At 38.4% G+C, this 20,100-nt stretch overlaps 9 protein-coding genes across 11 annotated transcripts; 5 read left to right on the top strand and 4 right to left on the bottom strand.

Moving 5' to 3' along the window:
• Nucleotides 1-2,159: 2,159 nt before the first annotated feature.
• Nucleotides 2,160-3,582, bottom strand: LOC124339371 (glutamate receptor ionotropic, delta-2-like). The gene is made up of 6 exons (XM_046792875.1): nt 3,412-3,582; nt 3,230-3,328; nt 3,026-3,150; nt 2,820-2,942; nt 2,579-2,730; nt 2,160-2,508 (listed from the first exon to the last, which is right to left on the bottom strand). Exons 1-6 carry the CDS (start codon nt 3,545-3,547, stop codon nt 2,232-2,234), a joined length of 912 nt encoding a protein of 303 aa, XP_046648831.1. The 5' UTR covers nt 3,548-3,582; the 3' UTR covers nt 2,160-2,231.
• Nucleotides 3,583-5,651: 2,069 nt separating this feature from the next.
• LOC124340067 (ionotropic receptor 93a-like) lies at nt 5,652-7,778 on the top strand. The gene is made up of 10 exons (XM_046792929.1): nt 5,652-5,793; nt 5,910-6,027; nt 6,096-6,183; nt 6,268-6,426; nt 6,507-6,678; nt 6,744-6,961; nt 7,029-7,160; nt 7,229-7,377; nt 7,457-7,610; nt 7,662-7,778. The coding sequence occupies exons 1-10, from the start codon at nt 5,652-5,654 to the stop codon at nt 7,776-7,778; spliced, it is 1,449 nt and encodes a 482-aa protein (XP_046648885.1).
• LOC124327345 (ninjurin-A-like) lies at nt 7,734-9,600 on the top strand. The gene is made up of 4 exons (XM_046786358.1): nt 7,734-8,817; nt 8,879-8,972; nt 9,061-9,185; nt 9,275-9,600. The coding sequence occupies exons 1-4, from the start codon at nt 8,497-8,499 to the stop codon at nt 9,527-9,529; spliced, it is 795 nt and encodes a 264-aa protein (XP_046642314.1). The 5' UTR covers nt 7,734-8,496; the 3' UTR covers nt 9,530-9,600.
• An 82-nt stretch (nt 9,601-9,682) lies between these two features.
• On the bottom strand, nt 9,683-11,019 carry LOC124327337 (serine/threonine-protein phosphatase 2A activator-like). Its single transcript, XM_046786349.1, has 5 exons — nt 10,807-11,019; nt 10,539-10,739; nt 10,260-10,477; nt 10,073-10,197; nt 9,683-10,011 (listed from the first exon to the last, which is right to left on the bottom strand). The coding sequence occupies exons 1-5, from the start codon at nt 10,885-10,887 to the stop codon at nt 9,719-9,721; spliced, it is 918 nt and encodes a 305-aa protein (XP_046642305.1). The 5' UTR covers nt 10,888-11,019; the 3' UTR covers nt 9,683-9,718.
• An 852-nt stretch (nt 11,020-11,871) lies between these two features.
• On the bottom strand, nt 11,872-13,035 carry LOC124320845 (calcium channel flower-like). The gene is made up of 5 exons (XM_046783747.1): nt 12,801-13,035; nt 12,610-12,682; nt 12,421-12,546; nt 12,249-12,356; nt 11,872-12,188 (listed from the first exon to the last, which is right to left on the bottom strand). Exons 1-5 carry the CDS (start codon nt 12,904-12,906, stop codon nt 12,086-12,088), a joined length of 516 nt encoding a protein of 171 aa, XP_046639703.1. The 5' UTR covers nt 12,907-13,035; the 3' UTR covers nt 11,872-12,085.
• Nucleotides 13,036-13,375: 340 nt separating this feature from the next.
• LOC124326048 (serine/threonine-protein kinase Nek7-like) lies at nt 13,376-14,974 on the top strand. Of its 3 annotated transcripts, none has more exons than XM_046784642.1 (6): nt 13,376-13,688; nt 13,801-14,020; nt 14,085-14,287; nt 14,354-14,467; nt 14,524-14,702; nt 14,756-14,974. In XM_046784642.1, exons 1-6 carry the CDS (start codon nt 13,473-13,475, stop codon nt 14,865-14,867), a joined length of 1,044 nt encoding a protein of 347 aa, XP_046640598.1. In that variant the 5' UTR covers nt 13,376-13,472; the 3' UTR covers nt 14,868-14,974. The 3 variants fall into 3 exon arrangements, with proteins under 3 accessions (XP_046640598.1, XP_046640607.1, XP_046640616.1); XM_046784651.1 differs by having other exon boundaries at nt 13,378-13,688; nt 14,789-14,974; XM_046784660.1 differs by having other exon boundaries at nt 13,378-13,688; nt 14,763-14,802.
• Nucleotides 14,975-15,461: 487 nt separating this feature from the next.
• On the top strand, nt 15,462-16,380 carry LOC124326063 (39S ribosomal protein L53, mitochondrial-like). The gene is made up of 3 exons (XM_046784673.1): nt 15,462-15,720; nt 15,793-15,902; nt 15,959-16,380. The coding sequence occupies exons 1-3, from the start codon at nt 15,575-15,577 to the stop codon at nt 16,150-16,152; spliced, it is 450 nt and encodes a 149-aa protein (XP_046640629.1). The 5' UTR covers nt 15,462-15,574; the 3' UTR covers nt 16,153-16,380.
• Nucleotides 16,381-17,037: 657 nt separating this feature from the next.
• Nucleotides 17,038-17,949, bottom strand: LOC124315303 (YTH domain-containing protein 1-like). Its single transcript, XM_046780929.1, has 3 exons — nt 17,750-17,949; nt 17,563-17,684; nt 17,038-17,477 (listed from the first exon to the last, which is right to left on the bottom strand). The coding sequence occupies exons 2-3, from the start codon at nt 17,603-17,605 to the stop codon at nt 17,170-17,172; spliced, it is 351 nt and encodes a 116-aa protein (XP_046636885.1). The 5' UTR covers nt 17,606-17,684; nt 17,750-17,949; the 3' UTR covers nt 17,038-17,169.
• Nucleotides 17,950-18,163: 214 nt separating this feature from the next.
• LOC124330239 (proteasome subunit beta type-7-like) lies at nt 18,164-19,380 on the top strand. The gene is made up of 4 exons (XM_046788697.1): nt 18,164-18,320; nt 18,394-18,573; nt 18,653-18,800; nt 18,855-19,380. Exons 1-4 carry the CDS (start codon nt 18,259-18,261, stop codon nt 19,293-19,295), a joined length of 831 nt encoding a protein of 276 aa, XP_046644653.1. The 5' UTR covers nt 18,164-18,258; the 3' UTR covers nt 19,296-19,380.
• The last annotated feature ends 720 nt before the right edge of the window (nt 19,381-20,100 follow it).

The following is a 20,100-nucleotide window of genomic DNA, read 5'->3' as shown; positions in this document are numbered from 1 at the left end:
GGAATCGAGCTTGCTAAATCTTTAGACGTGTCTCTCTCATCAATTCTGTCATCACCAGGCGGTTTCGAAAATACGGTAAATTCCCTTACAGAAGATGAAATTAGGGCAGCAAAGAAAAAGGCCAAAAAGGCCAAAAAGAACTTAGATTTAGCTGCCAGGAGACGGGAAAAGAGGCGAGTAGAGAAATTCCAAAAGTCTTTACTGTCTGAATTGCCAACCGCCAACCCGGGCGAAGGGATTGATGTCATTTCGACGATTGAAGATTTTCTATCTGTTCCGTCGTCTGTTCCCGCATTGCCGGAGATCGTAGCAGACTCAGACACGGTTAGTAGTATACCTGACGATTATGGAGAATCAATTCCGGCCACTTGCATCGAGCCTGATGATATGGACGTCCCTAACGGACAAGTAATGCCGTCGGCTACCGAATCAAGAGAGGTTCATTCCCGACTCTCACCGTCTGAAATTGCGCAAGAAAGCTCGTCATATTACTCCCACCAAATGAACGAGCACAACTTGGAATATGTTCACCTGTACGACTTGCCTTACTCAGCGACAGGTGAACAAATCGTTTCATTCTTTGAAAGTCTAGTTGGGCCCGTGTATTCCTTGAGCATGGTTTTGGATGAAAACCGTCTCTACACGGGTGAGGCATTACTTCTCTTCCGCAATGCGGGCGACGCTTCCAGAGCGATGTTCTTCTTCCGTTACGGGTGTACAATTCAAGGACGCAGAATTAAAATGGAGCTGAAGTTTGCTGCTAATGGATTGCAGCTGCATCCATGCGATCTAGCCTCAGACGGTAAACCCATTTATTACTTGCAGCTGTAGGTGCCAGGGAGCTCGAGGTTCTACCCTGGAAGAAATGGATTGAAAATTGTTTTTCTTTATTATGTGATATTTCTAAATAAACGGGTTTTGCCCGCTAAACGCAACCAGTTTCTGTTCTGAAATGATTTAACTATATATTTATAGCAATAACTTTTCTTTACTCGATAAGTAAACAAAAAAAAACATGCAAAGACAAACAAATAATAATTATTAAGGGAATCAACTCAACTTAAAAACTTGTCATCGGTTCTCATTACTGATTTTAAAACTTTGAGCTGTAGGCCTATTAGCGCCTTGACCTTTTCTAGCTACATCAGAAACAGCGCTAATAAGTTGATCTCCAGGTTGTCCATCCATTCTCGCCTACCATCGCTTCTTGTCTTAAATCAATAGCTCGAGGCTTGGACGAATTCGAAGACTGCTGGGTAGGCTATAAATTTCTTGATGGAGCAAAATTTGCACTCAAAGGTTTTCTCTCCCGAGTGTAGGGCTATGCCACGATGTTTATCGATGTTTCGGATGTTTATTCAGATTCCCACTACTGGTGAATGTCCGGTCACAAAAATCAGTCAAATCACCCTGCTGATAATATAGGGACGAGGATTTTGCTATTTGAAAAAAGCGCCAAATGGTATTCCGCGTCAACCGAAAAGCGACTGCGACAATTATATATCATTCAAATTAATAAATATTATGTACCGACTGTTAATACACACTTGTACATACTAAATTTCAATTAATGTTGTTTTTCGTCGGTGTTTTAAATATGACGACAACGTCTGGTCTCGTTCTTAACAAAGCGGTAACAAAGATTCATGGGACTACCAAATCTTGCATAAGACCGTCTTTGCCCAACCTAGGGGTGAACCGGAACTTGGACAGCGGGCAGTCGCTTGGGTTGTAATTTAATAAGAACCGTGCTGATCAAAACCGTGGATATTGGGGAGGTAAGACGCTCGCTGGCGTTTGTCTCCATCCCGCTCAGTTTGAGTGTTGGAATCCCGATAGACGTCATCTCATTGACGAGGGCATCCGGAATGAGCCGGGCTGCCTTTAGACGCATTGATGCTTGGCTACCTTCCGCTACCTTCTGTTTATTTAAGCCAAGACCCGACGAGCGGATGTGATCATTATAACAATCCCGACAAAGAGGGCTTCCCTCCTTGGACCAACAACGTTATGCGTGTCATTAAAATTGGTCATCATCAGTTCTATCGAAGCAAATAATTTTTTGAGTGTCCAGAACATTTATTATTATTTGCAATGATTTATTTAGTTATTGTTTTATTAAATTTGCCTGTTATCTATTCCAACTACCTATACGTGCGCTTCTCATCAATATTCACTGTGAAATAAACTTTAGAATTTAAGTTCGTGTGCTGATGGTCAGCATAACTTAACTATTCATCAGTTAAAGCCTCTATGCCAGAAAAAGGGCGCTTATTATTCCTCTGACGACAGCAGCAATGATGAGTAAATAATTCGATAAGAAAAGCGACAATGGACATTATCAGTCCGACGCCAAGCAACAGAAAGGCGCCAGAAAGGTAATCGAATGTCAACTTCTCGTTTTTCGATGATGGTTTCGTCGAAATCGGAGCTGAGCAGCGGTTTTTCTGTGGCCAGTAGAAATGTTCCAAATAATCTAACATTCCCGATTGCTTTAGCCACACGATTCTTATTGGAAATCGAACAAAAAATAAATAATCGTTCCCCTTTATGAGTGCGATCGCCCTAATATACTTACTCGTGACTTAAGAAATGATTCAAGACATGACTATTTTTTGGAATTCCGAAACTGATGGTAAGCTCGTCGAATGATTTTTCTGCCATATACAACCGACACTTTCCATTTGTTTTCATATCTTCTCGGATCAGTACCAGATTAGATGATTTGAACTGTATAACAAAAGTTCGGATTAAGCACAAGCTAAATAAATTGCTGTGCGGTTACGAAACAATTTAATTGAATTAAAAAAGAATGTTACCTGGCCTAAAACCTTTTTTTGATTCATCACCAAATCTGTTATGTCGTCTAGCGTCTCTAACGAATTTTCCGGATTCTTTCGTAAAATGTTGCCAATCTTAGCAAAGGGACCTTTATTTGCTTCCTGGTTGGATGCATTTTGATTCTTTAATGAATTTCGATTCGTTCTCGAATTTTATAAGAACAGCGTATAATTCAATTTCTTACGATCATGTTAGCCCAGATGCTGCTGTACTTTTTAACCACGAAAGAATATTCCGAACTTGCCGTAAGATCATCCAGAGACCTTACTACAGATTTATATTTTGGAGTCATTAAGAACGATTTAATGCCTATAAAATAAACCGGAGTCAGTCTATTATAAAATTATTTTACGAAATTATATTTAAAAAAAAGCTTTTATGTTATTACTTTGGTTATATGAGTTGGAAAGGACGATGGCACTGAGGCACCAACCAGCAACTAAAATACGAAAAGCTACACCAAATCCAGGGGGCACTTGATATCCAGCTATGGTGACCAGGTATAATTTAAAAAAACGTGAAAATAAAACTTGCAGTATAATATTCAGGCGATAGCAAAGGGAAGCTTACGGTTAACCAAGACGCTCAATAGAAACATCAAATTGTCGGAAATTCTTCCCCTTCTTCGAGCCATTTCACGCCTTCCATCAAATTGGTTGGAGGGAGTAAACCAACGAGCCTTAATGTATCCGGACCAAGACAACATGTACGCACTGACTATTAGACTGACGGCAATCAATATCCACACCTGTAATGCAAAACAGGAAGACATTAATGATTTTTCTCATTTTTGAGATTATAGTTAGCTGACCTTGTATTCAAAGGGAGCAAGAATACTAGCTAAAGTGCTGTCCTTTTTCGGATAGGGAATAAGCAAGTTGATGGGTTCGTTTTCAAAGGGAAAAGTGAAATCAATCGCATGGGAACGTGACAATGTCACACCCAACCCAGTAGCTATAAAGTCGATTTCCTAAAAGAAAATCAGGATCGCCATCAGCAATTTTCAGAATTGATGAGTAAAATCATATTATATAATATGTACGCCTCTCATTATCATTCCGATCAGACCGTTGCAGGCATTGTTAATACAAAAGCCGGTATTGTCGCTAGAAGACTCGATATACTCAAACCTGAGTGGACCCATTAATCGATTATTAGTTAGGCTACTTGTAGTTCTAAACACCCCGGAGAGTTTAATTCAACGCACACACTTACGTAAACTTAAATTTACCCGCCAGAAATAAAACGATTTGATGAACAAATCCGTCAACTTCATTTACTGTGCCATTTTCATTATGTTTTATTGTGATGTAGGGCGGAATCTTCAAATTTAGAAATCAATTTGAGCATAATACAGAAAATCAATTTCAGTATTATTACTTATTATTATTAGTCCTCTAATCGAATATTAATACCTCTGCCGTACCAATCCTGAAATGTTTCCCAAACACTAAATGTTTCTCGAAATCCATGACTGCATGTGAGCCTGAAACGTGAAAATTTCAAATGTAAATTCGTTAAAACACTTTAGTATAAACCTAGTATTATACGACAAGAAAACATCCTATTTACTGCTGGCTTGGCTATATATGTTACGCTGCTGAAATCATTTGAAAATATGAATACAAGACTGTTTAAACAAACCAAAAAATTACCTTGAATCCATAGATTGAAAAGAACAACAATTGAAAAATTCAAAATTAAAGAGAGACCAGCAAGTCCAGCAATCATGCCCGGTATAGTGATTTACTACTGCTTTCCGTGAAAACTTACAGATGTACTAGGACAACGAAGCGAAGCGATATTGTGAGACAAACAGCCTGATTCCTTGTCTTTTATAATAAATGCCGACGGGGGCTTGTACACGTCCTCTAACCTATGAGAAACAGGGTATCAAAGAAATTATCAAAGAAATTACGATAAGTGGATGCCTCATTTGAGCCCATTAGCCCCTACACGGTAATTTACTTGTGCTAAGTGGCAGCAATTTTGGCGACATAGTCCCGTTTGATATTCGTGTCAGACAAAACACGCAACTCACAGTCGTTAAGTTGTCAATCATTCGACAATAATTGCATGACTACTGCTTTCTTGTTTGTTTTTGGTCAACGTTACCCATATGTTAACGCTAAACACATCGGATTTTCGTTGGCAGTTAAAATTTGTTTTAATTTCTTGGGGACAGCAGATTTCCAATAGCCAATAATACGGTGTTACATACAATTATCGAAATAAAATAAAAATGTACGTGCTTCAATCGCTACCGTGTATTCAGCCGTATTCAGCAATTAACATTGAACTAGGCCTATAAAATTAGATTTAATTAGTAATTATATAATTACGTAAATAAAGGATGGCGGCTATATTGATTGTCGAATTTTATTGGTTTTTTACGAAAGGTCATCCCCGATATGCTGACTGTATATCAAACTCCGAATCGAAAGCTCCATTTATTAAATAAACTCTTAAGTCTACAGACCACGTTCATGTTCGCGGCCAATGGCGCAGCGCAGCAGCTTCTTTATGAAAAAATGATTTCAAAATGAAAATATAATCATTGAATAGAATATGTCGCTTGGAGTATAGCACATTACTCTTTTCCCCATTTCTTTCTTATCGTATTGATTCATTTTAAGATATTCAGTGGATTCTAGTTTGTTCCAATACGTCCAATGAAAAATACGAGTGCGCATCTCTTTGGTTTTTATAATCCATTTTTGATTGCAATTCTTATTGATAAAACCAGCACCTCCGTATCGGACTTTTTTACTATCTGAAGAGCAGTACAGTCTTTGTTGTTGGCCAGGAAGATGGCCTTCTGTTCCCAACTGATCCAATCGTTCTTAATTTTTTCAGCTTTGCTGATGATTAATTCTGCAAATGCTGAAGAAGTTTCGTTGTTGAAAAAAACCAACCCTCTTAACGGCAAGGCTCTTATGATTATTCCTGTGAGTACTAACTCTGTGACTAATTAATTTGTGTGGGAAATTTTTCCCGTTATTTGCCATGCGATTTGTTTAGATTGAATTTGATATTCTGTAATTAATGATTAATTTTGCAAAACACAGATATGTCAGATTTGGTTCAGTACCGGTTCAACGATTCCAGACTGAAAGAGTACATGCCACGGACGGCCCGGATGCAAATCGACATTATCGACTGGCTTGCAATTCGCTACAACTTCACGTAAATTGATAATCAGTTATAGTATACAACAAAGAAAAGAAATCATCTGAGATTTAATTGAAACACAGTTACGCAATTTTGACGACCAATGAAACGACTCTGGAACGACCTGTTAATAAAGCGAATCGAGGGTCTCTTAGTTTCTTGCTCGACGGAGTACGTGGATAAAGTTTTAGTTTGTTTAAGATCCATTATTTCACATATTGTTTAATTGGATTTGGTATTTTGCGCCTAAAACAGACTTGCGATATGGTCTTGAGCGATCTCTTTATGACAAGTGGTCGCTATCGATTGGTGGACATGCCTTATCCTTGGTATCAAGGACCTGCTAGATTCCTTATTCCTGTTCCGGATGCAAGTTTAAATTTCGCATCAGTCTTGAAGCCTTTTCAGTTACCGGTAAGTGAAACAGAGTAACTATTTGGATAAAGACGAATTACCATTTATCTAATGGCAATAATGATTATTTTAAAATCAAGGTTTGGATCACTTTGATAGTTTCGGTAGTACTTTTGATTGCCACCTTTGAACTGATCAAATGTTATCTACCTTTAAGAGACTCTAACGACTCTGACATTCATGACGTCACTCAGTGCACGTCGAATAAACCTATTCCGTACCTCTACGTGTTTGGATTGCTTCTCTCTCAGGGTATATAAGTGGACATACGTAGTCTTTCGTGCAAATCACAAATTGATTCCACCTTCAAAATCCAGGAGGTCCCATAATATCGATGAGACTCCCCATTCGACTGGTGGCAGGCATTTGGTGTTTAGCCGCTTTTGTTCTGAGCCAGGCTTACAATTCTACTCTCATCACTTACGTCATCGCTCCCAACAATCCTCCGCTAATCAACTCCGTCATGGACATCATCAGTAATCCCAATATTCGCCTTATAGTCGAGAAGAATATGGGATTGGACGTCGTCATATCTGTGAGGGCTAGAAATTTGGGTTAGCTTTTACAATCAATATCACCACACCTATATTGTTAACATATAGGGTTCCACGGATGAAGATGGCATCTTCCGGCATCTAAGAGACAGAATCAACGGTTATCCAACATCGCGCTGCATCTATCAATCTGAGTGCATCGAACGTGTTATATCCGGGGGGTCTCACGTCTTTCCAAAAGTGAGTTAAATAATTCATACGTATTATGGATTATTTTGCCATTAACAGATTTCTTTTGATAATTTCAGTCGATCGAGTACCTGTTGGATGCCATGTTTGCCGATTTTCAAAAGACTGGACAATGTCGCTTACAGATTGCCAAAGAAGGTTTCATGAACTTCATCATATCCTTGGCTCTGGTAAAGCATAGTCCCTACACCAATTCCATTAGCAAAGGGTAATTCGTTCACGTTAATTAGGCCTATATAGACTTTCGCTTGTGTAATTGAATATTTGTTATTTTGGGCCACTTACAGAGTAATTGAAATGAATCAATTTGGATTGATTGAACACTGGATTGCATCGTACCAAGCTATGCCACATCAGTGCCTAGCTCAAGCCGCTAAAAAACGGCGAGACGAAACACCTAGATTGTCGCTCAAAAATCTGACTGGAGCTTTCGCCGTCCTCGTAATCGGATACGTTATTTCCTTTCTGGTTTTTGTCTTCGAGCGTTTACAGGTCGCCCGCCGTCGACTTATTACTATTCAACGCCCAGTCGACTCGAGTCATTCAACCAAACAAAAGGCTTCAACTTCTAGCGGTCAGTACGGACCAGACGAATTTGTCTTCTGGTAAACATTTTTAGTTTTTGTATATTTAGTTGTTCAATTAGTTAAACTTGGAGAAAAAAAATAAACATAGACAATGATTATCATTAATAATTATCTACAACATGAAATTCGAATCCGCATTCTATTTTTCTATGCGCGGAGAGCGGTGGAGAAAGAGCAAACAGTCGAGTTTTATAGCCTAGAGAAATGGGAAAATAATGATGACGAGAAGGTTTTTTCTTGGCTGAGTTGAATAGCCAGCGGCGGGCTTTTTAAAAAATATAACAGGATGGACTATAAGGAAGAAATGGAGGAAAGTCTATTTGCCCTTCCAGAAAAGCAGATTGTCAAGGTCGGGCGCACAGTGGCAGACGAGTATAGGGAGAGGAGAAGCTTTGAATCCCGTCTCAGTGTCGATTTCGGCGTGAGTCCGTGACTGTAAAGCTGTGCCGAGATCATAATTACGTTATAAACGCCAATCTTATAGTGCTCCGAGGACTCAAGCTTGTCCAGGGCTTGTTGAACAAAATTGAATCAAGTTGTCACATTCAACAATTAAAATTGTCTTTTCACAAAGTGATTGAGTTTGTGTTAAAATCACATCTAAGCGGGTGTGGCTTTGTGACTCGTGACGCAATTCGCTGTGACTGCAATTTCCGGGTTTGGGAAACTTTGAATTCCTGCATTTATTAGGGATCGTTCACCGTTGCCGCTTCAAGTTAAATATAATCACTTTTCAAAAAATGCCAACGGACAATGAAAAAGACGAAAACGGTCCGGTCGAGACTATTCCGCTGGAGGAGACTATTCGGAAGCCAGCTAACCTGCCAAATAGCGAACCAAGTGCTGCTGGCCCTAGTAGAAACACTAGTGAAAATATTGGAGTGGACGACGGTTTACTTGACAGTGGCAATGGTGGAGGTCCTACAGGCCCAAAACCACATCCAGCCGGGCCGGATGCGATCGAGCCGGGAGAAGTTGACGTAGAAGAACCGGAAATAGGCGACAGGGGAGGAGAGCAGCCTAGACCGGGACCCAGGCCTAGTCCACGCCCAGAAAATCCAGTAACATTAGGATTTTTGAATATTTTTATGCATCATAAAATGTTTTTGTTGAAAATTACAGTGGAAACCGGTGGAACCTAGATATCCACACGACCGGCCCGATCCATCCGTCAACAATGGAATCAATTACACTACCAAAAAGAACATCGCTCAAGGTGAGATCATGCGATTAAAAATTATTTCAGAATTAGACGAATGAGAATTGTATCCATATTCGGCGTATACTTATTTTTATTTAACAAGGTATGATGGATATCGCACTGCTGACGGCCAACGCCAGTCAATTGAGGTATGTCATGCGATCTCCCTATTGGGATATCTACCATCAAGTGAACATCGTACTCATTTCAATCAGCATCGCTCTTCAGGTATGTGTATACACTTGGATGATTATAAAAGAATAACGGCTTTATTAGAGACCTAATGTTGAATTATTTGGACGTTTAATGTTTCACAGATAATAGCTGGTATTTTGCTCGTTTTCATCAGCCGCTACGACTACAAGAAAAAAGAGACTAGAGACGTAGCGCAAATAATGGGTGACGTGATCGTTATTTTTATCTTTGCGGTTACCATTGTCAACATCTTCATCGCTACTTTCGGGGTTGATGACGAGCGAACTACATTCCTCCGCTGGAAGCAAGCCTCCACCGATGCCTCATCCGAACCGATTCACATGAGCCCTGTCAATTCATCCCTTGTCCACCCTTAAAGTCCCCTTACATCCCTTGTCCGCGAGCCTTTAAATTATTTCAATTAGCAATATAAACACACTAAATTTCATTTGGAATTGGAAATTATATTTGATGAAACTTTAGACGAACGTAAAGAAGAATCAAAATTAAAAAATTAAATTTTTTCAAGAGGAATATTTGTAGTTTCATGCAAATGTGTTGTTCGTTTATTGTTTCTGCGGATTTGCTTCCGTAATTGGTAAAAGAGAACCAAAAAGAACATGCTGCATGACAGGGTGTTTGGCCAAAACTTCTGCTTTGTACATTTTAATCAGACCTGAATTTACTTTCGACCAAGTTGCTACCCCACTGATGTTCCAGAGTTGGTTCGAGTGTTCAGCAAACGGCCCGTTTTTCACCTTGAAAATAAATTTGATACAGCCAAGGAACATGTAGTCTTTGGCAAAACATTCGACAATGTCCTGATTAGGAAAAGATTTGGGTGGCAACCGCTGATTTTCTACAAAAAGATTGACTTTTAGTTTTGAAATATTTTTGCTATTAAAAAATTGTAACGATACCGATGAGTTGAGAACTTCCCCAAATAAAAGGGACGAATTGATAGTCGTCTAAGCTCCAAACTCCGTGCGAACCTGCTGGTTCCATACGATAAATTAACTGCAGTTTTCGAACCAACGACATATACCTGTTACAAAAACTGCCATTTATCACAACTGTAACAGATTTAAAAGGTAAAAAATCAGATACCTATCAAATACAACAATCCCTGCAGCAGCTTGATCACCAAGGGTCAAGAAACCAATTTTGAAAAGGCAGTACAAGAAAATGACAAATGACATTTCATGTCCTGATCCATAATCAATTCTTGTAGAATTTCCCACACTTTCAGTTAAATAGACTTCTATTTCAGGAATTGTGTAGTGTAACTCTCCAGGTAAAATATCTTTCAGGATATTTGAGGATTCCTATTTAAAAAACATGTTCAGTGTTTCCTCATTATGTTCAACTTACTAACAGGTAACTTACATCTTTGAGTTTTTGAGACCACACCCTGAATGATTTGTTGCCAAAGCGCTGGGGCTGTTCAGTTGGGGGGATTTCATCAATCCAACGATCCAGGCAATCCAGCAAACCAACCACTTTCACTATTCTGTCGTTCAACTGGATACTCGACGCTTTCTTTCCTTGCACAGCTTCGTTAATGGCAAGAATGAATCCCATGTATTCCTGTATGAATAATTAAAACGTTAGTTTTTAGAACGTTTATTTTATGCTGCACACTGAACCGGCAAACCTGATACGCTTCTGATTTCAGCCACTTTGACATGTCATCAGGATTGAAAATTTCTTTGCGCGGAGCCGTCAACACCTCCATAATTTATTATCAAATATATACCCAAGTAATAATTATTTTCTGATAAAAAGCTTTGTGATTTTGAGCTGTTTCGAAAAGAATAATTTTTTGTTTTCTTAAGCTGGTTTCTGTTGTGATGTAACACTGCCACCTGGCGTAAATAGTAAAAACTTGATTGAGGAAAAATGAGATTTTGAATCGTCAGCAACCTGCGTCCCTTATGTTAGCAAGGATCCAAAGGGCTGTTTGTGATTTTTGTTTTATTTTTAAAAAGAAAAATAACACACCAAAAGACCAAATATCACGCAACAATTTTCTTTTGTTTTTCGATTGCCTTACCTGTGGTACCTCCTAACGTGGTTGAAACAAATTCAAAATGGCAAAATATCGACCCCAAATTTCACGGGGATCATGAATAATTGAATATCTACTTGTTTTGCAGCTGAAAGTAGCTATCGCTTACTTCCATTCTACTTCCGGACTATTTACATTGAACCAGCAAATGAGTTTGCTCTCTGTAGAGATATCAAGGTGTCCGTCTAAAAGCTAGTATTTAAAAAATGTATCTGCACTAACGCTTACCTCTAATGTTTTAGTTTTTCGAGACGATTTCGAGGATTCCTGTTTTAGAAGCAATAACTATTTAAATTACTATTTTAGGTCATAATTAGAATTACGGACACCATTCAGTCTCGTCATGACCGACGTTCTTTTAAACGAAAATCGGGGACTTGGAGTTGTGATTTGCTACAGACATTTAACTCGAGATACATCAGTTTAAATTATAAGTGTATTACATCTTCCCTTCTTTTCTGTGGCCCAGTCCGTGGTTAGTCACGCTTCCACTGTGATAACCAGAGAGGTTGGGAGGGCTCTGGTAGAACGGGGTTGATTTTACGCATAATAAATTTTTTTAAAATTACTAAATCATGAACATTATGGGCAAATAAAGATTAAGTTATTTGCTAGCTAAAAAAGAATTACTTGTTTCCATTACAATGAAACTTTGAGTTTTGCACACAACTGTATTCACATCAAACACACATCGGAATGCTAGTGCCACAACAAACTGACAAACAAAGTCATTTCATGCTTGACACTTTCGTGAAGTACACTAATAAAGGGTTACTAAGCGAGCTAATTCACACTCAAATAGCGTCCTCACGTCAATTTTTCTCATCACGTTAAATAAAACCATTATAAATCTAGCCATAATTACTTAGGGAACTGACTGGTTGGGAATAGGGACTTCCATGTTCTTCACCAGATTAGTTGCCAAAAAATCTGTTTGGGCACGGTTTAGCATTTCACCTCGACTAGCCCTGGACAAAATAAAAATTATCAGTATAATAAAATAACTAAGCAATGTAATCTATCTTTACTTTTTCCCAAGAGCCATGAGACCATAGACAACTCCAGTTGCAAACAACATTGCACTGCCAAGGAATGTTGACAAGCCAGCACAAAGGAACATTGCAGGTAGTGATATTCTGAAATAGAGAAGAAAATATGGTGATTTTACTGACAAACAACACACCATTACTATATACTTACAATATGTAGAAGCCCGCCTTATGCCATACAGGTCTTCTATCAATAAAATTTGTAAAAGTTTGAACAAAATCCAAAAACATGCAGCAACAGGGTGCTTCAGCCACCACCACCACAAATCCTGCCAAGCTAATGTAATAAAACAAATTAGACATTCAAAGATGATCACTACCATTTATAGATTTTTCTTACATTTGCCAAATGCCAGCTACTATACAGATGGGTGAGAATGATATACAGGTCCATAATCCCAACGCCATGGCCACTAGTAAACAAAAAATAACAATAGATTATTGCACATCTTTTAAATTAGTGGCAACAGATATCTCTATGACTAAGCCGGATTCTGTAAATGTGGCGTCATCTGGAATGGCAATACTCACCGATTCCTCCAAAGGTACCCATTCCTCTTCCGGCATATTTCAACCACCAAGGAACTTCTTCGGGTTGGGGGGCTTCCGGAGTTGGCTGAGAAGCTGCCGAGGACATTTTTACCAAGGAAAGGAAAGAATAAAAATATTTGCAATCAAACTGCCCGAGTACGGACTACACACGGCAATGCAAAGGATAACGAAACTAATAACACTCCAAAAAGCCAAAGTGACAGCTTAAGAATCGGGTGCGGCGTTGCAAAATCGTATTTATAACGGGCGTATCGACGTATCGGAAAAAAAATTTATGGATTCATCATTTTTGGTAATTCAAAATGACCAAATCAGGGATAAAATCATGTTGATCTTGTTAGAAAATTTTTACTATTTAATTTTCTCTAAAATTCATATAAGATATATTGACTTCATCATTTGTTAGATATTTTCACTAAGTTACAACGATCCTGCGCTCTGTAATTTCTTTTCGGGAGATTAGTAAAATTGGAACATTTTTTTCCTAAGAAGGGGGAGGTTAGTAATCGATACCAAAATATCTAAAGCTCTTTAAAGGGAAACTAACGTAACGTCATTGTCAATTCTCAATTGCCATTCACCGCCGGGTCGGTATAAAACAAGGTTCAAGTTTTTGTTTGTCTTTTTGGCGCTAATTTTTTAAAGTTCGTAATGGCGACCAATGTGTTGAGTGAGTGCGACTATTCTTCGGTAAAATTATCAGATTTTGAAATTGGACAACACATCGGCAAAGGACAATTTAGCGTGGTGTATCGCGCACACTGTAAACTCAGTAATACAATGGTAGCGTTGAAAAAAGTACAGCTCTACGAAATGACCGATCTAAAAGCACGTAACGATTGTATGAAAGAAATTCAGCTTTTGCAAGTACACTACTTTCTTTTTTTCTTTTTTTAATATTTCTTTTCAATTTTGATGACAAAAATTAATGTGCGGACGTCCGTTCCATCTTATTTCAATTTTATAACGCATACAAAAGCAATTAAACCATCCAAATGTCGTGTGTTACATTCACTCTTTCGTGGAGAACAAAGAACTTCAAATCGTCTTGGAACTAGCTGATGCAGGTGATCTAGCCCAATTACTGAGACACTGCCAGAGACAGCGTCGACTCTTGGGTGAAAAAACAATTTGGCGCTACTTTGTACAACTTTGCAGTGCTTTGGAACATATGCACAGTAAACGAGTCATGCATCGAGGTGTGCATCAACTACGCTAGACTCGCGTTTAAACATTCTGTTCATTCGGCTATTTTTCTTTCAGACATCAAGCCTGCAAATGTGTTTATGACAGCTAACGGAATTATTAAACTTGGTGATTTGGGTTTGAGTCGTTTCTTTAGCTCGAAAACATTGGCCGCACACTCACTAGTTGGAACTCCTTACTACATGAGTCCTGAAAGATTAAAGCAGACAGGCTATGATTTCAAGTCAGATATATGGTCGCTGGGCTGTCTTCTATATGAGGTACTAATAACTTTACAACTTAACCTGTTCCTATTATTTTTACTGACAAGATTCGAATTTTGCCAGATGGCAGCTCTTCAATCACCTTTTTACGGAGAAAAGATAAACTTATTTTCCCTCTGCCAGAAGATTGAGAGGTGTGAATATCCGCCCATTCCTTCTGCTCACTATAGTCAAGAGGTTATATTAATCATTAACTAAATAGTCGCGACAGATATTTCATTTCTGTAATACAGCTTCGGCAAATGGTAGAAACATGTGTCCATCCAAGACCTGATAAGAGACCGGATGCTTACCAAGTACTGAAGAACTCACAAGACATCAATCTCAAGTTCCATAGCGATGCAGCATCTCATGTTACTGCTGAATTGCGACGATGTGCAATAACCTCTAGTCATAAAGCTAACAATTTGAGGTAACATACATATATTATTCTTAATATAATTTATAAATATGTCTATCTTTTAGTAATCAGGGACACCCACAATTGTTCACTTTAAGGCCAGAAGCAGCATTCTATAACAATAATTCAAAAATTAATCAAATGTATAACATAAACACCCAATCAAGAAATTTTTAATTGATTTCGAAATTCGATTCCTTCATTGTCAAGTGCAACTCCCATTCAAGTTCAAATTTTATTACCATTAAGTGATATATATTTTCAATACAATGAGTTTCTCAAGAGTTTTCAGTTTCTTTGTGTTGGCACTTGGTGCAGGTGTAGAAAATGGTTTGGCCTTCATCAGCAGACCGCAACTGAAGTGATGCATAAGACATGGTTTCATTCCCACACTTGCTGCACTTGCGCTCTACAAGTGGGCCATCAGTTTTGCTCTGGGCAGACTTCAACTGTTGTTCTTCAATGTAGTCACTTCTTTTATTGAAATCAATATTGTAATCCACTCGAACTTCTTCCATGACTTGGATATCTATCTCGAACTTGCAAACAATACACATGACTCCACCCGCGGTTCCCAAGATAGGTAATATGGCACCGCAACGTGGACAGAATTGTGGATCACAGTTAAATTGTGTAATAGCTGCCATCCTACAAGCAAATTCAATATATTAATTATAACTGACTACATTTTAAACAATAATATTACCTAGTAGACTAGTAAGAGGGTGACACTGACACGTGAATGACTTGACGCACAACGGCACGGCACAACGAAGCAGTCGACGCTACTTGTGTGTTTTCGTCTGCTTCTTCTGTTGATCACTTCCCATTACGCATGCTCTGAGAATTTCACTCTAGTAAACTATTTTCTTTCTTGATCTGCCATGTCTATTCCATTTTCTGGAGGATTCACTAGATCTGCTGGGATTTATTCAGCTATTGGAAAGCAACTGAAAAGTGTTAGTTTGAAACCTGTAAAGCAAGTAGTATTCAAATTTGATCCTTTCCGACCAAACGTAAAGACCATAAGGTACTGTATTTACTAAAGTTGACTACATCACCAGAAAATGTATATTTGTATTTTTTTACTTTTCTGTTTTAGAGATTGCATGTTCCTTCTCTCTTCAGCAAAAGTTGTGAACACCAATCCTCGTTGCATCGTCAAGACAGAAATAGCAGATAACTGTGAACCAACAATATCAGTCACACTTGGTAAATAGTGTTTATTTATAACACATCAGTGAAAACTTGCTAATGTATTTTCTCAGATATAGGCAAGAATCTTTTGTTCAAAACAGAAAATCTTAATACCCTTGAAGTCCTTCAACAGTTTAACAAAATTGTGGTACCTTTACTTCCAAAGGAAGAAGAAGTAGGGAAAATAGCTGGTAAAATTGCTGCGGGTGCAGCAGGAAAGGCAGGAGGAAAAGCAGGAGGAAAATCTAAACCAACTAGAAAATGAATGAACGAAAGTTCCCAGGAAGGGATCCTGGCTCTATGAAGATGATTGAAAACCTCTACTCTCAAGTTCCAGCTTTCAATGATCTTTTTGATGAAGAAAGCTTTTACATGTTTGTGGTGATTTTTGTTGCTGGTACTATTTTGGTTGCCTACATAGGTTCCAGATACATTACCATCAAACCAGTTGAATGAGTTCTCTCTTAGTCATCAATACAAATTTTTAAATTCACTAATTTCTCTATTTACTGTTAACTATGAAGAGGTATGAAACGTAAAAGTATGTAAAAGTTCCAAGTGACTGAGAATCGACGATTTTATTAGAAGCGGGTGCTGTGTGTGCATTATATATGCAGGGCGGTGCATGAAGGGTACTTAATTAGACATAAACAACTACACCAACCCCATTGGAGCTTGGACGTGCAAATTTTTTTAGTAGAATTACATAAATGTTTAATTCGGAGGCTAGGAAAGAGCGCGTGATGATGGTGAAGTCCCTTCTTAAATATATCACTGAACTTATCAATTCAACTTCATTCTTTTGACATTAAATGGAACATGTATTAGTATGTCTTATAATTTTTTTTTTTTTGGGGGCAAAGAAGTTCAACTGAGAAAAAAAACAAAAACACTTTGCCTCGATGGTCGTCGTTGTCCTCATATTAAAATACTTATTGCTCGACTTATTGTTGTTCCGTATGGCTATATGTCGTAAAAACATATCAAGGATTAATTGATTAAGGCAAAAAGAAAAATGTAAATCACAGCGCAAACTGGCCAGTTCATTATATGTTTACAGTAATACCTGTTGACGAGAATTTAATAATTATTATGGCATAGCTAATATTTTTCCAGAAAGATTTCATGATCCACCAGTTGGCAGTTGTACTTGAATTTTTCATACCTTGTATTTCAGTGCTTTAACTAAGGGGCTACGCTACACGACGGGACGATTATAATCCCAAGCAATTATTAAGTTGCGATTTTAATTCGCGAGATATCGGCACTTTAACAAGAATCACTAATCTTCATTCTGACGTTCTTGTTCTTCAGAAATCTCTTCGGATTCTTTTTCTTCACTTTCCTGTTCCTGGTTTTCCGGTATGGCTGGTTCCGTTTCTTCTGTATCTTCAATTTCTATTGTGTCTTCGGAATCTTCTTCTATCTCATATTCTTGCCCTTCATCTTCTCTTGAAGGTCCGATACCTTCGTAAACTCCTTCGTAATTCCCGGCTAATGAATAATTGCTTCTTAAATCGGCCCAACCGTCACTTACGGTTGCCCATTCGACGTGTACACTCGATTTTCCTTCTACTTGAGCACATTGTCCTTTTTGCTCACGAACAAGAGGATAATCAGACATAAGTGTCTTACCAAATACAAAGTTAATTTAAATATGATTAGTTTATCTTACCTCCACTAGTTGTCTTCAAATATTGGTGAGTGTTGACGTTCATTTTGGTGGTAGAGGCCGTAGAGCGTATAACTTTGTGGAATATTTTTGTTGATTTGTCAGTCTTTATCTACTCGACGTTGCTATTTGAATAGGAATTTATTAGATTAGATAACAATTGAGTAATTGACCATAAAGTTTTTAATACGAAAGTCGGTGTCGTAATTAAACTATGAAGGATATGGGCCACCCCATATTGAATAGCGTTGGTGTTCAAATCCAACGTGTTTAAGAAGAGATGAAAAGTAAAAATTCTCCTTTCGTTTTCGCATTTCCTCTTTTCGAATTTTCAAATCTCGTTCATCAAAATACACGCCACATGTCAGCATAATCCAGTATATATTTCCAACTAAAATGTTACGTACGTAATTACGTATGCGTACGGTATGCTTATTAGCGCTAATAGCCCTCCACGGCTCGTTTGCAAACTTCTTTTCAAGTCTAAAAATTAATTTTGAGATTATTCGCGATCACAAATTATTTCCTTTACAAATGAATTACGATTTGCGAATAAATTAACCAGTAAGTCGCGTAAAACCAAATTTCCAGAATAGACAACACTGTGATGATTCTCACATTTGTGAACCAGTCGACAATTTTGAGTGAGCCGACTTCTGTTGCCGAAGCAAGAAGCATCAATTTTTCGAACATATCGTCATGGCGTCTACAAAGGTGGTAAATATTCCGAAAGGAGGATTTTCTTTTGAAAATTGTCAAAGGTACGTTTTACTCAATCGTTATAAATTTGTATGAAACCTAAAATGTCACAATTACAACTGTTTCCCGATCCAGAAACAATTTCATGTCCAACCAAGGCTTTCCAGCACCCAAAGCTGTCAAAACAGGAACAACCATTGCTGGTTTTATTTTCAAGGATGGAGTCATTCTTGGTGCCGACACAAGGGCCACAGAGGGAAATATTGTTGCAGACAAAAACTGCTTCAAACTTCACTACATGGCACCCAACATTTAGTATGTGTATTTGTGTTAAATCATAACAGGCTTACTTAACAGGTCAACAAAAGTAATAATGAAATAATTTTACTATTAGTTGCGCTGGTGCTGGAACTGCAGCTGATCTGGAGATGACTACTTTGCAGATGTCTTCCCAGTTAGAACTCCATCGTCTGAACACTGGACGCCAGGTTAAGGTTGCAACAGCCAATCGCTTGCTCAAGCAGATGCTTTTCCGTTACCAGGTATTGTGATTTTAGTTGTATGAAGTGAAAGAGTACTATTTAATTTGTATACAGGGACACATTGGAGCTGCTTTGGTTCTCGGAGGCATTGACAGTTCAGGACCCCATGTCTGCTGCATTTACCCACACGGTTCGACTGACTCTTTGCCTTTCGTAGCCATGGGTTCCGGTTCGTTGGCCGCTATGGCTTTCTTGGAATCGGGTTGGAAGCCCGACATGGAATTGGCTGAAGCCAAAATGCTGATGAGGAACGCCATTTGCGGTGGTATCTTCAACGATTTGATGTCTGGCAGTCACGTCGACTTGTGTATCATTACTCGCGAGAAAGCCGAGATGATTCGACCGTTTGAAGTGGCCAACGTTAAAGGTGAACGCCAAGGCTCGTACCGTTATCCTCGCGGGTGCACGGCTACCCTCTCAACTCGGGTCATCCCCATCGAAATCGAATCCACTGTCGTGCGTCCAGTTGGCGAAGAAAGCATGGACACGGCTTAAATCCAAACATATTGAACCCCACACCTTTTTTTTCGTTTCAAACAAAAAGAAAAAAAAATAAAATAAAAGAAGTCGAATCCATAAATGTACGTGATATTCATTTTATTTATTTTAACGTTGCAACCAACGAATTTGTGCCGTTTTTTCTCTTACAAGTGACATGCACAGCACAACCACGCTCAATAATAGGCGGGAAGAGGCTTGAAAAAGAAATAGGGCGAAAGAAATGAAACGAATTGGGGTTTTTTTTTTCCATTCCCTATATATATGTATATATATAAGAAACGTAATTGCCAAAAGGGTGTGAGTGTGGCCAGGATACGAATGTTGCCTCCCGAGTGTTAAATTTGTTTTTCGTTCATCCTTTTTGTTTTGAATAGCCAAATATTGTCGGGCGGAATCCAATGAGAAATTATCAAAATAAGGAGTGCATAATAATAAATACACGAAATTAAGGGGGGTAGGGTTATAACTCGCGTTTGGCTATGTACACACACATCGTCATTACATCATTGCAGCCGCACTGCGTGATTCAACTCCAATTTTTGCCACATTTCGAATTTTTTTGTCATTTCACTGAACATATGTACACACACGCACACACACACACAAAAAAAAAAACAACCCAGACATTGATAAGCGAGCCCTGCTCGATTTGTCATTTTTTTTTCTTCTTTTTGTTTTCTTTTTTTTTTTTCAATCAGCGGCAGGATAAATCTCTTCAATTACGCGGCCCGGCTTTTAAGTGAATCCATCAAATATGGATTGCGGGAGTAGGAAAAAAAAAACAAAACAACCAAACAAT

This window comes from Daphnia pulicaria, chromosome 1 (genome assembly GCF_021234035.1).
Source record: "Daphnia pulicaria isolate SC F1-1A chromosome 1, SC_F0-13Bv2, whole genome shotgun sequence".
NCBI lineage: Eukaryota > Metazoa > Arthropoda > Branchiopoda > Diplostraca > Daphniidae > Daphnia > Daphnia pulicaria.
Note: the sequence above shows the minus strand (reverse complement) of the source record. Positions and strands in the feature narration are given on the sequence as shown.

Coding starts and splice junctions, on each gene's coding strand:
- LOC124339371 (XM_046792875.1), bottom strand. CDS start 3,547: ATGTTGTCTTGGTCCGGATACATTAAGGCTCGTTGGTTTACTCCCTCC. Junction 3,151..3,229: donor TTCCAACTCATATAACCAAA/GTAATAACATAA, acceptor TTTATTTTATAG/GCATTAAATCGTTCTTAATG. Junction 2,731..2,819: donor AAAAAAAGGTTTTAGGCCAG/GTAACATTCTTT, acceptor TTTGTTATACAG/TTCAAATCATCTAATCTGGT.
- LOC124340067 (XM_046792929.1), top strand. CDS start 5,652: ATGGCCTTCTGTTCCCAACTGATCCAATCGTTCTTAATTTTTTCAGCT. Junction 5,794..5,909: donor TCTTATGATTATTCCTGTGA/GTACTAACTCTG, acceptor TGCAAAACACAG/ATATGTCAGATTTGGTTCAG. Junction 6,184..6,267: donor TTAGTTTCTTGCTCGACGGA/GTACGTGGATAA, acceptor CGCCTAAAACAG/ACTTGCGATATGGTCTTGAG.
- LOC124327345 (XM_046786358.1), top strand. CDS start 8,497: ATGCCAACGGACAATGAAAAAGACGAAAACGGTCCGGTCGAGACTATT. Junction 8,818..8,878: donor GTCCACGCCCAGAAAATCCA/GTAACATTAGGA, acceptor TGAAAATTACAG/TGGAAACCGGTGGAACCTAG. Junction 8,973..9,060: donor CAAAAAGAACATCGCTCAAG/GTGAGATCATGC, acceptor TTATTTAACAAG/GTATGATGGATATCGCACTG.
- LOC124327337 (XM_046786349.1), bottom strand. CDS start 10,887: ATGGAGGTGTTGACGGCTCCGCGCAAAGAAATTTTCAATCCTGATGAC. Junction 10,740..10,806: donor TGAAATCAGAAGCGTATCAG/GTTTGCCGGTTC, acceptor TTATTCATACAG/GAATACATGGGATTCATTCT. Junction 10,198..10,259: donor GGGATTGTTGTATTTGATAG/GTATCTGATTTT, acceptor TTTTTGTAACAG/GTATATGTCGTTGGTTCGAA.
- LOC124320845 (XM_046783747.1), bottom strand. CDS start 12,906: ATGTCCTCGGCAGCTTCTCAGCCAACTCCGGAAGCCCCCCAACCCGAA. Junction 12,683..12,800: donor GGGTACCTTTGGAGGAATCG/GTGAGTATTGCC, acceptor TTTGTTTACTAG/TGGCCATGGCGTTGGGATTA. Junction 12,189..12,248: donor CTCATGGCTCTTGGGAAAAA/GTAAAGATAGAT, acceptor TATTTTGTCCAG/GGCTAGTCGAGGTGAAATGC.
- LOC124326048 (XM_046784642.1), top strand. CDS start 13,473: ATGGCGACCAATGTGTTGAGTGAGTGCGACTATTCTTCGGTAAAATTA. Junction 14,288..14,353: donor TGGGCTGTCTTCTATATGAG/GTACTAATAACT, acceptor GAATTTTGCCAG/ATGGCAGCTCTTCAATCACC. Junction 14,703..14,755: donor CATAAAGCTAACAATTTGAG/GTAACATACATA, acceptor TCTATCTTTTAG/TAATCAGGGACACCCACAAT.
- LOC124326063 (XM_046784673.1), top strand. CDS start 15,575: ATGTCTATTCCATTTTCTGGAGGATTCACTAGATCTGCTGGGATTTAT. Junction 15,721..15,792: donor CCAAACGTAAAGACCATAAG/GTACTGTATTTA, acceptor TTTCTGTTTTAG/AGATTGCATGTTCCTTCTCT. Junction 15,903..15,958: donor AACAATATCAGTCACACTTG/GTAAATAGTGTT, acceptor GTATTTTCTCAG/ATATAGGCAAGAATCTTTTG.
- LOC124315303 (XM_046780929.1), bottom strand. CDS start 17,605: ATGAACGTCAACACTCACCAATATTTGAAGACAACTAGTGGAG. Junction 17,478..17,562: donor TTTGAAGACAACTAGTGGAG/GTAAGATAAACT, acceptor GTGAGCAAAAAG/GACAATGTGCTCAAGTAGAA.
- LOC124330239 (XM_046788697.1), top strand. CDS start 18,259: ATGGCGTCTACAAAGGTGGTAAATATTCCGAAAGGAGGATTTTCTTTT. Junction 18,321..18,393: donor TCTTTTGAAAATTGTCAAAG/GTACGTTTTACT, acceptor TTCCCGATCCAG/AAACAATTTCATGTCCAACC. Junction 18,574..18,652: donor TACATGGCACCCAACATTTA/GTATGTGTATTT, acceptor TTTTACTATTAG/TTGCGCTGGTGCTGGAACTG.